Genomic DNA, 17429 nt, shown 5'->3' on the forward strand with positions numbered 1-17429 from the left:
TTACAAAATTGCTTAAGAAATATGGCATGTTATGTTTGTTTCTGGTTAGAAATACTAAAAGTAGTACGTTTAAAGTAAAGGTTCCTTTCATTTGCAAAAATTTTTAGTGGTTATGTGAACTAGAGAAAATGACCCTTTCTTTACAAAATAGTTGAAGTATAAACAGAAATCAAAATTTAGATTCATGATTTAAATGAAGGGTTTTTTGCTTGCTGATATTTAAGTCAGGACAAAACAGGTGTCTTAAGTTGCTTTGAGATAAATCAGTCTGTCCCAGTTCTTGGATGCTACCATACTTTCAATATGGTATGAGCACTGAGCTATTAGGAAAGGTACTGGCAAAAACCTTCAGATCCTAGAAAGCACAGAGCATCACTACTAGCCCTCCATCTTGTTGGATCACCTTATTGTTGAAAAGTCACTTTTACTAAGTGTAATATAGAGCTTGAGTTGGCCTTCTCGACATTTATACATCAGTCCACTTTCAACGCTGTATCTTACTGTCCTGGTTTCGTCAGGGATAGAGTTAATTTCCTTCCTAGTAGCTGGTACAGTGCTGTGTTTTGGATTTAGGGTGAGAACAATGTTGATGATAACTCACCAATGTTTTAGTTGTTGCTAAGCAGTGCTTACACTAGTCAAGGACTTTTCAGCTTCCCATGCTCTACCGACTGAGAAGGCTGGAGGTGCACAAGAAGCTGGGAGGGGGCACAGCCAGGACAGCTGACCCCAACTGGCCAAAGGGACATTCCATACCATGTGCCGTCATGCCAGTATATAAAGCTGGGGGAAGAAGAAGGAGGGGGGGGACATCTGGAGTGATGGCATTTTGTCTTCCCAAGTAACCGTTACGCGTGATGGAGCCCTGCTTTCCTGGGGATGGCTGAACACCTGCCTGCCGGTGGGAAGTAGTGAATGAATTCCTTGGTTTGCTTTGCTTGCGTGCGCGGCTTTTGCTTTACCTATTAAACTGTCTTTATCTCAACCCACGAGTTTTCTCACTTTTACCCTTCCGATTCTCTCCCCCATCCCACCAGGGGAGAGTGAGCGAGCGGCTGTGTGGTGCTTAGTTGCCGGCTGAGGTTGGGCTGCCACCTCAGCGCTGGGCACCAAAAAGGACTGTTGTGGTTTAGGTGTTCAGCCATCTCCAGGAAAGCAGGGCTCCATCACGCGTAACGGTTACTTGGGAAGACAAATGCCATCACTCCGAATGTCCCCCCCTTCCTTCTTCTTCCCCCAGTTTCTGTACTGGGCATGATGTCACATGGTATGGAATGTCCCTTTGGCCAGTTGGGGTCAGCTGTCCTGGCCGTGCCCCCTCCCAGCTTCTTGTGCACCTCCAGCCTTCTCAGTCGGTAGAGCATGGGAAGCTGAAAAGTCCTTGACTAGTGTAAGCACTGCTTAGCAACAACTAAAACATCGGTGTGTTATCAACATTGTTCTCACCCTAAATCCAAAACACAGCACTGTACCAGCTACTAGGAAGGAAATTAACTCTATCCCTGCTGAAACCAGGACACTTACCCAGAGTAATAGTCAAATTGTCTATTGGTTTCTTGTTAAAAATTGTCACATATGCACAGCACATAAATTTGCATTGTTGTCAAGTCATTCATCTTTAGCTGGCTAAAAACTACTAGAAACTACTTTGTCCTCACTATGACCCATGTATCTTGAAATCGCACATGGTTTAAAATGAGACCTAAAATATTCATGTGTCATTTAAATTACGCAAAATAATCTGTAGGCATCCATAAAATCTTATGAATCTGAGAGATATTTTCAGTTACATGAGGGCAGGAGATGAGTGGGGGTTTTATCCTTAAAAAAAAAAAAAAAGGAAGACAGAAAAAAGAAGGAATTGTTTCAAAAGTAGAACATGAGAAAAGTTTCACAAAGATTCCCTTAGAAAACAAAGTCTCATAGATACTTGAAGAGTGAATGTATCCGTAGTGTACATGCTCTAGACGTTTCTATTGTATCACCATACTTTTATGGTTATAACAGTTCAGGTACTGTTAGATAACCCCTAACCAAGACAACAAATGTTAGTAGCACAGGGGTTTTTGAGTACAATGCACAAGTCGTGTTTTTGAGTATGGAATAACAGAAAAGAGAGAGTAGGAAAGCCAGTAAAGCTGCCTGGATTATAGGTATCCAACTGCTGACTATTGTTTTCTCAAAGCTCAAGATAAATTTGAATACTAGAAAGGAGAGCTACACTTTGTGTTCTGATCAGCTAGAGAGAATGCAAATGGTAACAGCAGGTACCCATAACAGAATTTTCAACTGGGTTTATGCCCATGCAGCATTCAGAGCCAGTGCATCATAGCTCTTCACTAGGGTTTCCCTACATTCTCTCTGGCTCCCACCTCCTTGCTTCTACCTGGCAAGGAAATGAAAGCAAACAGATTGATTTTAAACTACTGGCTCCTACAGGGAGAAATGATGGCATCAGCCAAGGAATGCATATAAAATCAATGTCTGTAGTGATGATCCAACTGTTTCATATTCCCAAAACATTTTTGACTAATCAAGGTAGGCGTCCATTCAGTTACAGAACAGATGTGGTAGAAATCACATTCCTACCAGAAGACGGGGTAGGGTCAGCCTAAGCAGATCACCTTCTAGCCCCTGGTACTATTTTCTGAAGTCATGGTGCTGAACAAAACCTCCAGAAGGTCCCCTTCACCCTCAAGATGGTAATCTATACCAGCTAGCTAAATTACATCATAATAACTTATAGACACAACATAAATGTTTGAAGAGTCCTCCACGTGAAACTGAGACAAAAATCATGTAAATACAACAACTTGACATATGTTTTCCTTCAAAAATAATAAATTCCTCTCCTGATCCAAGGTGCCTTGTCCCACAGCTGAGCTCTGAGGCATCTTCTTATACAGAGCTCACTATTGAGAACAGACCTCAATTCTCCTCTTTCTCCCTCCGGTCTTTGTCAGCTCCAGCTTGCACATCGCTCACTCTTCCTCCAACACATATGCATACACTGTGTTTCTGGCTGGAGGAATAAGCCAGTCCCCCTCATAAATCAGGATTGCGAAGGCAGAGACTTGTCACGTCTCTCTCGTCATTCAGGAGTACTAGACCCCAAATGCTTCATCGCATCCTGAAAAACTTTACATTGAAAAATTCTAGCCTTTATGAAAGGGTGGGGGTATTCCTGAGATACAGTTGTCAATGAAAATGTCTCCCAAAATCAGGCCAAATTTAGTACCTTCACTGTTTTTTCTTCAAGTTTTACCATACAAATTAAATAAGGGTGTGTTCTGTGATAAGCTTTTGTTTCAACTTTTACAGAAAATGAATGCTGGACTGACTCACTAAAGTCTTTTTTTAATCTCAAAGTTATCCTACACAGAGTCTTCATAAAGGTACATGTCTCTTACTCAGAAACAGACTCTTTCTGTATGATATTGTTAACTCGTGTATATTTGAATTCTATTTTTAGAAAGGGTGAATGCAATAATGTTTTAACTATGTAATTTAGCAGAAATAGAACCAAGCACTTTGATTCATGTACCAATCAAAGTAGAATAGCTTAATGCATCCCTTTAATAATCAAAAGCCTTGCAGTTTTTATAGAGCTGTGAGATCTATTTAGATGTTTTCTAGCAATGTTTTGGGTCTGGTATAAATTTTCTTCAATAGTTATATTCTGACCTGATAGCAGCATACTGTATATCAGAATCTCAGTAGTATATGAATGGATTTGAAGATTTTTGGAAAAAAAGAATTTGCCCATTCCACCTAACCATCTCTGATGTGATGTGGCATGTACATTTTTCCAAATTTCCTACTTGCTTTTAATTGTCCTCTATGGGTCTGCAGGAGCTAAGCAGACGTGAGCAAAGCCAAGCACAGGAGATCAAAATCAATGGAAAAAAATACCGGGAAGCTTCAGCAGTTTTCCTGAAGCTGTGTTTGTTTACTTTAATTGTAATGATCTCCTTCCTAATGGTGTGAATTTCTCAATTCATAGCATATTCATATTCCTTTTGTTTTACAATTGCAGAGGATACTGATTAACGTTCAGTCAGAGGATAAGCTCAGTTAAAGGATACTTGAGTCATTTCCAAATTGTGGTTAAAATTTCACTAACAAAATTTCACTAATGCACAGCCAACTCTGTGTGTCTGATTTTTGTCTTTTTTAAAGTGGAGTGAATAATAGGAATTAATTTCAATAATTTTATATGCTACTTTGTTACTTGAATATCAGCGCGATTACTATCAGAAAAAGATAAAAGCTTTGCTGAAACAAACTGATTGTATTTGCCTCTGTTTGAACTCATTTTTAGAAAAAAAAAGTGGAGCTATCACCTGCATTTTTCGAAAGACTGAAATTTTTTTGGGAACTCATACTTTATGTTAATGCTATACTACTTTTTGTCTAATGGTAGCAACTGAAAACATCCGCTAAGATGGAACCTAGTGTGCTATACTCTAAACTATGTAAACCCGTAATTAAGGCTAATGTTTTCCAAAAGAGATTACAAAACACCTCAACAAGTCAGACAAAATGCAAAAAGGAAGGAGTTGTTATGTCATTTTTATTGCTGGAGAACTGAGACACAATAATATTGCTTTAATGGCCCCTGGTCACACATAGAATTTGTGGAGATTTCAGAAAGTGAACTGAATTCTCCTGAATGCCAGTGTGGATTTTCAGGTGAACAAGAATCCTGCTCCTTAGAAATTACATTAGTTTCTCCTCTGGGCTCACACAGTGGAATTGTTCTTGAGAGATTGGCTACTAAACCAAGCACTTTGCAGTTAAAATCTCAGTGACACCTAGGCCAGGTTTCAATGGTCTTGAGACATTGCATTGGTTTATTATGCAGTATCATAGTACTAATGTCACAGACTAGAAGAGGCTTCTGGGAGTCCAATTCCTAGTTCCAAGACAAAACCAAATGCCAATCTCTCTCTCTTTTTTTTTTTCCCTAAGAGATCTTTGCCTAGTACCTAACGCTTCTGGAGAAGATTCTTCAACATTCTTAGGGAGCTACTTGTCTCATAACACATATGACAACTGCGTATCACAGCTTAATCTCTTGTAGTAACAGCATGTGGACTCTTGCTTCTTAAAATGGAAAAGGATATGAAAAAGAAGATGAAAAACTTTCAAGGACATCTAACTGTTGGCTGTTGCCAGCATATTCATAAGAATCTCTGAAAGGGGAGCTGCTGGGCACAATGGGTAAGTAAAAGATACCACTGAATTATGTAGCCTTGCTACTGCTCGAATCTTTCTTTTTGCTGACTAAACAAAAATTTAGTCCTAATTTATTTGGCACTTTGAGGATTTTTCTTTGTTAAAGACTGGTAGATAAAATGGCCAAACTCAAACTTTTACAACCCATAGAATGTACTCTTTCCTCCTGCTTCTTTCTTTTTCTTCCATTGCTGCAGACATCTCCTGTAATTTCCAGACCCTGTTGGTTACTGCACTTGATGCTCCCAGGTGGCAGCGTGAGTGGGATTTGAAGAGCAGAGCAGAGGAAAAAACATCTGTTGGGGCTCACTAAATATGAGGAAGATAATGTAGTATTTGCTGATATGAGATATAGGATTTGAGGCCAACAAACAGGCTATCCTGTGCAGTGGGATCATCTGTTGACTATTCTAAGGAGGGGACATAATACTGAAAGCTGAGAAAAAGTCATGGGATATCTACAATGGAAAAAACCTCATCTCCCAGATCTTCATGTCTGAAAAAAGAATGGTAGCTGGGAAGGGGAAGCACAAATTATTTCTAATTAATTAATGATAATAAGTGAAGTGAAAGGCACATTCTGCCGTAAGGCAAATAAAGACAGGAAGAAATTACTTAACTCTAAAATGCCATAGCATACCTCTCAAATTACATTGACAAATTTATCTGCAAATCAACAGCAGATGAGATGAGAAGTATTGTGGATGCTCAATATGATTCAGGATCTTAATTTTGACATATTATTTGGTCATCTCTCCTTTGCATTAGTATCATGATGCAAAATGAAATTCACATTATTTATTACAGAGAACTTTAAAATCAGACCTCTTTAGTAGCACAGAGAGTTGTATCTTGGAAGGACTAAATCCACCAAAATATACTGGAAAAGTCTAAGATCAGCCAAATTATGGCACAACCTTTCAGCATTTGAATTCTGAATAGAAGCAAGAGAGCAGGACAATGGGGCAATTCTCTAACTATGTGGAACAGGAGAATGAGGTGAGAAACATCTCTTCCGTATGAAACAAAATGAGCACAACTGCAGGCTCAAAGCCATAGTCCATTAAATAATATTGTGTTTGTCTGGACATGTTAATAAAAACATTTTAAAAAAAGTAAAATCATGTAGTTATCCAGATAGCTTCTGTAGGAAATTGGAAGTCACAGGAGTCATCGCACTATTTCTATGCAGCTAGCTATTTCTGGGGAACACAAAAAACTGGTTAAATAAGCAAAATTTCAGAGCAATTAAGGACACAAAAGTGTACAAAGCATACAAATCAAGGTTCTCTGCCTTTGCTGAAAAGTTTGCTTGAAGGTGTGACAAGGAGACATGAAGACACACATACCTGGGATTCAAGAGAGACAGAAAATACTTACCCACATAAGACTTTAGCCAAGACATAAAGGCTACCAATTCTACTTTTGCAAAGAGTACCATGAGACATAAATGGTCTGGTGCATTGTGTTACGTTGCAGTAGAAACAATAACTTTCACAGCAGCCTGTGCTTTATGAGTTTAGTTGGAAATTGTCTGATAGCATAGACAAGAGAACTGACTGTTAATATCTGCATGGCGAATGTCTTTTTTAATATATATCTGTATTTGGTTTTTTATAACTAACAGAATTCATTTGAAATAACTGTTATTTCCATAGCTGTTTTTCTTTAAATCAGTACCTACAAATGGCACTGTGAGGTCTTTTCCTCCCCTCCCCCCGCAGGATATCTGTTAGAAACCACTGGGGTTTTGTGATTGTAGTCAATCCAACAAAATCCCATGTTCCCTCCAAAAGGACTTAATGAATCACCTGTCTTGCGCTGAACTGAAGCTTCTAGATTCTATTTAGGGAGGGAGCTTTGTTTTCTTCAAAAAAAGAAGTGCTAATACACTTCCACTTGAAGCTGCTTTCATTTGAAAGTAAGTTGCCATGCTGACATTTTCCTTTCTTTCCTCCAGCAAAAAAACCTGTGAATAAACTTTTCCTGGAGCAACTTCATTCAGGAAAGCATTATTTCTTGGCTCAGAAAACTACCAGTAAACGTTGGGAAAGAACAGTGCTTCACAACAAGGCTGTGCTGGATAGTGATATGATAGCGAAATGACTACATGGCATGGAAGTGAAGCTTATTATCATAAAAATCTGCTCAGAGACAATCTAGAGGTTAAAACAGTATACCAAGGAGATAGTTCCACCTCAGGGCATAGTTTAGTACCCTAGCTCACCACTTTGATGAGGACAGATCAAATACCAAGGCTGTAGATGAGTAGATTACATCAGTTAAGTGAATACTTACAAAATTTTGCAATGCATGGATGACAGATGGATTTGCACAGTTTGGATTGCCAAGCTATATCAAGACCGTTAGGACTCCTGTCTGCACAGCGCTTCAGGTCTTGCAGTCCATCTGCATAATATTCCAAGGCTCAAGCACTTACTACACCCCACTACCCTGCCCCTGATCCAGTCGCCAGACAAAATGTATAGGAGGGAGGATCTCAAGAAGTTGTAGAATGACCAAAAAGTTTTCTGCTGGGAGGTAGAAAAGGAGTTCGCAATGGTTAATGATGAGGCTAATTAGTAACATACAGACAGCGTCTGCCTCAAGTGCCTGAAAAACTTTCCCTATTTGACACAACACCGGCAAAAACAGGGGAGGGGACTTCCACAGTGGCTGGGAAGCAGAACTGCTGAGACTGTTGTTCATGGAATTTAATCCCTCCTGCCGGCTGAGCACAGCATCAAGGTAGTCTGCAAGGAAGCTAGAAGTTGAAGGGGTTTATGCAGCTGTTCCTTTAAAAAACGCGTTATGATGCTGCATTAAGCCTTCGTCAAATATAAATGTTTTTTACCAGAAAAAACACCCCACCAACAATGTAAACCTTACACCATGAAGTTCAGCCTATAAGAATAAATATTTCAAACTTCACTGAATGTAACAATGCAGATGTAGTGGGCACGCCTGCAAGTACTGAGGCCATAGGTTTGAGTTAGTCTACGCTATGATAAACATAGTATTTCTGTCTGCTGTCCTTGATATATGCGCAGAAAGGCAAGTAGCAGAAAAAGAGGTGGGATTGTCAGTGATTCATCATCTTGCAGCCTGAGTGGGGGAGAAGCGCCCATGACACGCTCTCAGCATGTCATTAATTTTAGGCTGTAGGGCTTTTCTGGACTGCAGTTTTAATTGGAATATTCTCCAGCAGGACCAACCATTTCGGCAGTTACTCTAGCAGCTGTTTCTGGATGTTCCTGTGTTTCTCAGTACTGTCTCCTGACAATTTTCTATGCCTCTCCCTTTTTTCATAGAGGCTTCTCTCTTCTTTCTGTTGTCTGATCCCTCTTCAGGGTACGATAATTGAGTTGATCTTACTCTACAGGCATGGACAGTGAGCAAAACAGGTAAGAAAAGGCATATTAATCTTTGTATAGAGATTCGTCCGTTGTTCTGAAATGGAAAATGGTCCTCTCTATGGAAGAGACTTTGTTATCCTCACTCAGGAACTAGGGAACAGAATATATTAATATTACATCCATTTCTCCTTGGCAACAATGATGAAAGTTGTATTTTTCATCAGGTTTGGAATGTCTGTTCCATGGTTTTCCCCTTTGTTCCCGCCACCATCTGGAAAGCTTGGAGAGAGAACACATCTTCATTCAGCTTTGCAAAAAAAGTCTGATTCAGGCTTAGGCTGTTGAGTTGGCTGAAGGACTGGAGACGTTGGAGCCAGGACAGAAGAAGGCAAGTCTGCAGCCTACCTGAATACTGAAGGAAAGCTGTAACTTGGAGGCATGTCTCCAACAGCCAACTTTTTCAGAAAGGAACTAGAGCAACACTACCCTGGATTGCTTTCGCTTTTCTTGAAAGTTTCTCACACAGTGAGCATGTCCACCCTGTTACAGCCTAACTATCTCACTTCCCAAGATGATATAAGTAAAAACTTGTTATTGCAGTAATTCATAGAAATGCCCATTGAAGTTGCACCCTAATTTCCATGCTTACCTCTAGTTTCTCCTTTTTAGGACTTTGATAAATTTTAACTCTTATACTGAAGAGTTGGTGTTTGTCTTAAAAATAACTTTGAGGGGGAATAAGGGGAGTGAATATGCCTGGAGCTTTTTTGGAGGCTTTCATTTGCCCAGCAACCCTGATAGGCTTACAGTACAGTAGAATAAATCTAGTTTACAACTGGCCAGATGATTACAAAGGTGTAACAAAATACTGCATATGAAACTTCATTCAAACATGCGTATGAATTAGCTAATAAAAGCATTGAAATCGTGTTCCAATTACAGACCTAAAGTTGATTGTGTTAAAAAAAAAAAAAGCACTAAGTGTATTGATGATGGAAAGGAAGAGAGGAGAGAATAGTGGAAACCGAAAAGGCTGCACTCTCAACGGCATTGTGTTGTCCTTCACAGAACTGCGTATCCTGAACACCGTAAGTCAAGGGTTGCGTGCAGTGAGTTTTATTCCTTCAGTAGATAAATAGGCCTGACACTTACTTTAAACTGGCACAGAGTTTCACTGACTCAACTGAGTAAGGAACATGCATTTTAATACATTTCAGAGAAAAGAAAAGATATTAACAACCAAGATGGGGGCTGATTGATTTCATTTTCATGAGTGAGTGAATGAATTATATGTACTGGTGGCATTTCAGTGATCTTTTTTAAAGTATATTTTGGTATAATTAGGATGAGAAGAAAATATGAAGATAAAGTAAATGCATGTGTAACTCTGCAAAGATACCTGACAATACATTTTAGTGAAATGACTAAACCACTTCCTTTTCTCTGAAAGACATAAAAAATTAAAAAATATTAAATTTTCCTCGGGTCCCCTGATGTATGTGAGGGAGGGAATCCTCTAATCACAGCCTTTGAACTTTCAAATTCAGCTGGAGAACCTTACATTAGGAATAATGAATCAGCTAACGTGTAATTTAATCTAAACCTGTAGTTTCAAATCATATGGTAAACTATTGTAGAAACTTTTAAGAGAACGAAAAATTCTTCTTGTACTAGTAGCTGTTAGAATCAGTGGAGCACGACACTGGGTGAAATGTACATCCCCCCCCTTTATTTACTTTGTTCTCATTTTTATGTTAATGTAACTGTTTATATTAAAGATTAATGTCAGGAATAAACTCTTATTCAGCAACCTCCTTAACAACGACCTTCTACAACACCACTTAAGAGCGTCACACAGCCCACAGGCTAGCACTGGACAGGAGCTAGTTCAGTGCATGCAGAAGCACCCTTGGGTACACTAAGGATAAGTAATTATTTGTGAGCCTGTAGATTAATATCTTCTTTGACTGCTTCCCCCATCAAGTTCCCAAGGACCAGCTACTCCATTCTACCTTTTTGTTTATGGCATCTTTTCTTCTATCATATAGAGATAACTCATAGCAAAGTGGCCAACAGACAGAGATTCAGTTACTCAACGTCATTTTGGTAATGGAAGGCTGATCTGATTTCTGGAAAACAGACTGGGAACCTTGGTTCCTAAATTTCTGGTGATGTTCTAACTACCTGTCTGTTCTGCAGTGAGTGATACCTCTTTGAGCTGATCTCTGGTAACTGTTCTGAAATTTCTAACATTGTCAGAATATTCTTAGTTAGCTTTTGTGCAGTAGTTTCTAAGATAGTATTTTATATAAATAATCTCTGTTAAAAATAAACAAGAAGACAGCTCAACTACAGAAGAATCATCCAGTTCAAATCTTCATTCATCACTAAAGATTTAAAGGAAAAAGATCTTTACAAAACTGTTACAGAGTGCACAATAATATATTCTCAGTGGATGGAATCCACTCAGCTTTTTTCCTCATAGTAGACTATTCTACCATGATTTACTATTTTCAAATTATCTGCACTTTTTTTTTTCTTTTAACAGGCACAACATTGATGTTAATGGCTGTATGTTACACCTGTTTTTAGATACTAAGCCCTATTGGGAAGGATGTTGTCTTTTTGTTTGTACCTTCATAGCTACATCATTCACTGTGTATAAATACGAGAAATAGCATTAAATGAGTAATTTAAGAGATGATAAAGTAACAGCATAAATGCCAGATGAATAAACTTGCACATAGTTTTAAAAGGGGTAGTGGTACTGTTGTATTTTAAAATGTTCACTGCCTTTGGAAGCAAACAGAATAGCTTCCAGAAGGCATGAGACTTCTTTTAAGTTATCATGAAGGATGAAGGAGATTAAATAGGTAAGTTACAACAGAGGCAACATTACTATGACCAAAGGGCAAAATAAGCTTGTTTACTGAGAAAGTCACACAATCCTGTGTCTGCATCTTGCTACATGAGTAATGGCTCTTTATATTCTTTAATAGCAGTAGGGGAAATACTATAGTCGAAACAACACTGGCTGTATTTGTATTTGAAATGCTCAGCATAAATAGAAACATACTTGCTTGTGATGCATTTGATTTTTTTACAGGCTTAGAAGAGTAAATAACCTTAACTTGACTCACATGTGCTACAGGCGATCATTGTGGAAGAACTAGCATGCAGTAACTTGTACCTGCTCAAGACAGTGGCTCATGACCTGCTCTGTCATTATCATGTATCATATCTTCAGCACCATCTGAGAAGTGCCAGGACCTGGTTTTTTATCATAGAATCATAGAATGGTTTGGGTTGGGAGGGACCTCTAAAGGTCCAACCCCCCTGCCGTGGGCAGGGACATCTTGAACTAGAGCAGGTTGCTCAGAGCCCCGTCCAACCTGACCTGGAATGTTTCCAGGGATGGGGCATCCACCACCTCTCTGGGCAACATATAGCCTTCCATACGTTACATTGGTGGGGTTTGAGTTCCAAATTTTTCTCCATAATCAGGAAGGCTATATTCTTCCTGCTTTTAATAAAAGCTAAGATTCTGATGTAATCACTCTGGCAGTTTGCATGAAGTCATATGAAGCTATTGAGTAATCAATGATTAACTCAGTTTTGAGCTGATTAATTGTTTCTATGACTTCTACAGAGAAGCAGCTGGTAAGCCAACGGAAAAGATGAGCTATAGTTTCAAGTATGAGCAATTACATGTTTAGAATTGAAGAAGCTAAAGAAGCTTTGATCAAAATTCATTGTAAAAAAAATCCACCCTGTCCTAAGCAACAACTTCACGGCCATAACTAGCATGAAGACCATTCAGAGAATTCCTGTTTGGCTTTTCCCCCCTACCTGCATATTTAGGCAGACTGGCTTTGCACAGGGACCTATCCATCCACAGTGCAGTACATTGGCAGGGAAGGCCGGGCGGCACGGGGCTGTGGAGGCATCGTGGAGGTGCCATGGTGGCAGGGCTGCATGCACGGTGCCTGCCTTGGAGCCCCGCTGCAGCCCTTGCACAGGTGAGGGCCCACAGCTGGGGCACTCTGGTTTTTCCTCCATGGCAAGATACCATGCAGGCATCTCTCTGCTCTGCCTGATGCCATGGGACAATCAAGTCTTTGAAAGTGGGAGAATCCCACCTCAGGTCCCTCAGCAATAGGCCCCACTGCTCCGGGAAGGACTGGCCTGCCAGCGCGGAGCTGCGTGCAAGCCTGGGTGGTACTGAGTGCCGTATGCTAAAGGCTTTTGGGTTATAACGAGGTCACCTGGCCACGCTGCATACTGGAAATGCAATTAATACAGAATCATCCAGAAAGCCTGTTGGGGAGCTCTGAAGAGCGCTACAGAGGCTGGACACTTGCAAGGATTTTCCTCCTGTATTAAACACCCCTGAGGGTCAGGGGTTATGGCCTCGCATGTTGCAAAAGGCCAGCTAGGTATAGGCATTAAGTCCAAGCAAGAGGGGAAGTCTGCTAGAACTTGCTGTGCCAGGATTAAACTGTGAAAAACACAAATGTGAAAAAAATCAGACCTATTTACTATGTAATTCTGGTACGAGTGAACAACAAGGAGTGGGAAAACCAAAGCAGAAAATTATAGGGTGCTAGTGATCTCATCTAAAATACTGGAAATGTTTCCAAGCCTTAAATTTGCTGTATTACCTAGTTTTCTTGTTGGGCTGTAAAATAACATTTAAAGCTTTGCTGAAATTTCCTAAAACGTCGTGTTGTTTAAGTGACACTTACCTGACTCCCCAGCCTGCTCAATGCTCCAGCGGAGTTTCGTGTTGACCCCGCCGGCCCCAGCATCCTGCCTGCTGGAACATTACTCAGAACAGAAGCACATAATCTGGATCAGGAAAGTACATTGTGGGACCTAGACGTGGAAAAAATAAGTATATATAATGTTGCAATAGAGTTCAACCCATCTATCAAGAGCATTCAAAGCAGGAAGTTGCTGAAATTTCACAAGTAACTTTTGCAAGTCCCCTTTAAATCTTCTAAATTAAGGGAAAACACAAGACACAGACTTTTTAAAAGGCTTATTTTTATCTAGATAATAAAGACCCATCTCTGAATGCTGCAATGTAAGGGGGGTTCCCCCTGGAAAATGTATATTGTCATTAAAGGATAAATTTTTGTGACTTCTAATAACAATCAGAAGAGTGGTTCTAGCCCAGGTAGCTAGTATTAAAGTCATTAACAGCAGTATAATTCTGTTTTTTATAAAGGGCTGGAAGAGTTCCCCTAATTACTACAACACAGCATGACAATTGCTTTTAATAGTTGCTTTTACATAGACATAGTACAGTCCAGCTATGCGATTTTACTTTTGTTCTCCCCTATTTTATAAAATAAATTAGAAGAGAATACATGAGGCAAACCTTATGGAACCAAGGTTGGGTCAGCAGCAATCCACTATACCACCGCCATTTAAGCAGTGTTTTCATAGTAAGGATCATGGCAACTGTCTAACCACCTCATTCCCCTTTTTATTACCTTTTTACAGATGACACAATAAAACCTAATTGGAATGTTTCCCTTCTCTTTTAGAAACCTCTTTTTTCCTAGAATCGCTTTCAAATCTTGCAAGTGTTGGGGTTGGAGAAACAAGTAAATTTTTGTTCAAACAACTGGTTTTGTATTCATAGCAAGACCTTGAAGAGATACAGCAGAAAATGACGAAGGCATGTTGACAGAACAGTTTATTTGGACATCAGTATTAGTATTTTTTGTAAAAAGAGTCCCAATGCAATCTGCAAGAAAATAAGTTTGTGAAGGAGGTTGCCTACCAAAGTTGTGGAAGCTCCATCCTCAGAGGTATTAAAAAATCAACGAAGCCTGGAGCAACCTGCTCTAACGTTGAAGTTAGCCCTGCTTTAGGTGGGAGGCTGGAAGAGGTGACCTGTAGATGCCTCTTCCAATGTAAATTATTCAATGAAATTAGGCCTTGAATTAAAAAATGTGGTGGAGGAGGGAGGCAGAAATATGCAAACACGCACAGGTGTGTGATTGCATAAGCATTGTTTTCTTAGAAAATTAAATTAAACACTTATAATTTCAAAGATATGGGCTGGGAACACAGTCCTATTTCTATATATATATATAAAAGGGCTATTGCCTACAGTTTTGTTAGGGCCTTCTGCAGCTGGGTCTCAAACAGTAAGACTCAGTTTCCGTTGCTTTTAGTTTGGTCAGGTTGAAATTGTTAGAGCTGAAATTTCCTACACTGAATTACTTACTCAGGCTAGTGATTTTAAGTCCCATCAAGAGTAGTTCAGTCATTTCCAAAAACAAATTAGCAGAAATATGCATTTCTTTCATATAAAGAAAATGTTTATAACCATTTAATTAAAGCTGTGTTTTTTAGTAATGTGTTCAAGTTTAGCAGCCTAGAAAACCTGCATAAACTCGGCCAAGTCATGAGTGGCTTAGTTTACATAACTGCAGAAAAGATTTGCTAGCGCTGTGTAGCTGGTCTCCAGCAGTCTCTTCACAATGAAGATATTCCATCTCAGAGCTTCAGAGGCAAGCAGAACTCTTTGTATATTAAAAAAAAGGCTTCCTACAGGAACAATGTGGTGAAGGCTGAGGAACAGAAATTAGTGATGCTGCTGGTGCACAGCAGTGGAATTTGAGTAGTATGACTGAATGTAGAGCACAGCAAAGAATTAAGACAGAGTGGAGGTGAAAAGAAGGAGGAAAGGTTGAGTGTGGCAGAAGTGGGAGGATTTATGAACACTAAAGCATATTCTTCTCGAGAACTTGAAACTCAATCCCGTGCTCACTGCCTTCCCATGAATTCATAATTTTAAAAAGGTATTAGATCTTTAATCACAGTATGATGTAACGATTTCCTTTTTCTCCCACAGGATTTATGAACAAAATGGATTCTGTTCACTGAATGGATCAAGCTCCTGAAAAAAACCTGTATAAACGTCCTTATTTGAAAAAGCAAGATGTGTAGAAAAGGAGGCAGAAGATCACAGAAAGAAAAGCATGGGTTCAATGACAAAGGCAGCTGAATGCAGCTGTGAGGAAGAGAGTCCTGTCCCTGCCTTCATCTCACCATCTCCCTGTGATTTGGGCAAGTTCCTTAACCCAGATTTTTCACAAGCGACAATCATTTTCTGAGTTCCCTCCTGCAAGAAATCTTGACTTTAAGTTGCTTTGTATATCTGCCCTTAGGATGAGATGCTTCATGCTCCCCAAGCATATATTTCTAGTCGCTATAGTCAGCTAGCTCAGATGCAGGTCTCTCCAGTGTAGATGCTACAGTTTGCAGAAATGAGTGCCCTTTACAGAGCTTAGTTCAAAAAAGCATTGAGTTCTCACAGCTGCAACAGAACATGCTGGGGGCTATATGTGAACATAGGCAAGCCTAGAGAATCTCTTAAAAAACAATCCATCTCCAGGTATCACATACTGGACCCAAAATCATTAGGTTCTTCCAATCTTTTTCCATTTGTAAAGTAAAGTTCCCATTTTCTTATCCTTCAGGACTTTTGAGAAAAATGAACTAATTCATGTTCAAGAAGCAATTGGATACTATACTGCTAAGTGCCATAGAGGGAGGGCAAAAAAAGATAAAATTAATTATTCTGGATATACAACGTGGTGCAAGGAATGTGCAGCAAATCAGACATGGGGCCATACAAAAGAAGAATACATGAAATACAGACTATCTGCTTTTCCTGGTTTTCCCGGGTTTTTTTTATATATATATAATATATATTTTCTAGACAGTGTAAAATCACATTTCTTGTGCCCATGTAACTAATTACTGTAAGATATAGTGTAACTAAGGCTGTAGACCTTTTTTTATTAAATAAAAAGATGTAAAATTAAATAAAATGAGTTAAAGAAAGCTGTAAGTAGCAAGGCAGCATGTAAACCTCCATCTGATGACTTTTGCCATCACCAGCATCCAGTGTTGGTCATCGCAGAGCAGGTTTACACTTGGAATCCCCGGGCTGAGAACAGGGACTAGTGCAATCCCAGGTGGGCTCCCAGTGCCGCCCTCCTTCCCAGCCCCTCTGCTGCCCAGCGGTGATCCACGCTGCACTTGGCAGCCCTGAGTACAATTAGTCACGTTAACTCTAGTATCAGAACTAATCTAACCTCAGGAATGTGAAATACTATTTGATCTATTTCCCCTGCCAAGAAGCAGCATAAAACTCCACCTAGCAACCATACCATTACCAAAGTACACTAGCAGGGAAACAAATCATGCTGCTTGTTTTTCGGCCACAGGCTACAATAGACGAGCCTGCGAGAGTTACTGTGACTCCCATTCCCGTGTTCTTGAAAGCACACTACACGCACTCGGTTTTAACAGATATGCAGATGTCTATTATTTTAAAATACTTTGACGCAGCCTAATATGACATTCAAACTGAGGCTACATGACTCAGGAGACAGCCAGTATGGCTTATACAAACAGATAGAATTAGTTATTATTTTTGAACACGTGTGCTACGTTGATACCTTTTACTCTTCCAAGCAGGTTGGTGGCAGTAACCAGCTGCAGCTTTCAGATGTCAGGCGCTTAGATTTCCATGTTCCTGCAATACCTCTCCTCAGTCCTGGAAGGGCAGGTAAGGTTCCTACTTCCCCTTGCAGGAAGACAGACAGTGACACTGTCACTTGCTGGAGATACACGCAGGCACCACTGGTACAAGTGCCATAATTCTTAATTAGCCAATGCAGCATCAAAACAGGCCACAGAGTTCATGTCTAATTTTCCATCATGTTGGTTACAGAATTGGTATTATGTTAATAATAGTTAACAACATATTAACAGTTAATATGATATTTAAGATATGTGGAGTGAAAC

General features: G+C 39.7%; 1 protein-coding gene and 1 long non-coding RNA gene across 9 annotated transcripts in view; one reads left to right on the plus strand and one right to left on the minus strand.

Annotated features, from left to right (window-relative positions):
• IL15 (interleukin 15) overlaps positions 1 to 17429 on the minus strand; it is a 55610-nt gene that overhangs the window by 33355 nt on the left and 4826 nt on the right. For 4 of the 8 annotated variants that reach the window (XM_076337153.1, XM_076337151.1, XM_076337152.1 and 1 more), the window contains exons 2-3: positions 17081 to 17208; positions 13340 to 13469 (exon numbers count right to left, since the gene is read on the minus strand). In XM_076337153.1, the coding sequence (XP_076193268.1) occupies positions 13340 to 13402 (63 nt within the window). In that variant the 5' untranslated portion in view covers positions 13403 to 13469; positions 17081 to 17208. Of the gene's footprint in view, positions 1 to 13339; positions 13470 to 17080; positions 17209 to 17429 lie in introns of those variants that run through there. The other 4 variants (XM_076337149.1, XM_076337147.1, XM_076337148.1 and 1 more) reach the window with 3 other exon arrangements.
• LOC143160119 (uncharacterized) lies at positions 4883 to 9557 on the plus strand. The gene is made up of 3 exons (XR_012995326.1): positions 4883 to 5223; positions 8819 to 8982; positions 9537 to 9557. It is a non-coding gene; the product is annotated as an uncharacterized LOC143160119 (long non-coding RNA).

The sequence above is a fragment of the Aptenodytes patagonicus genome, chromosome 4 (genome assembly GCF_965638725.1).
Source record: "Aptenodytes patagonicus chromosome 4, bAptPat1.pri.cur, whole genome shotgun sequence".
NCBI classification, from domain to species: Eukaryota; Metazoa; Chordata; class Aves; order Sphenisciformes; family Spheniscidae; genus Aptenodytes; species Aptenodytes patagonicus.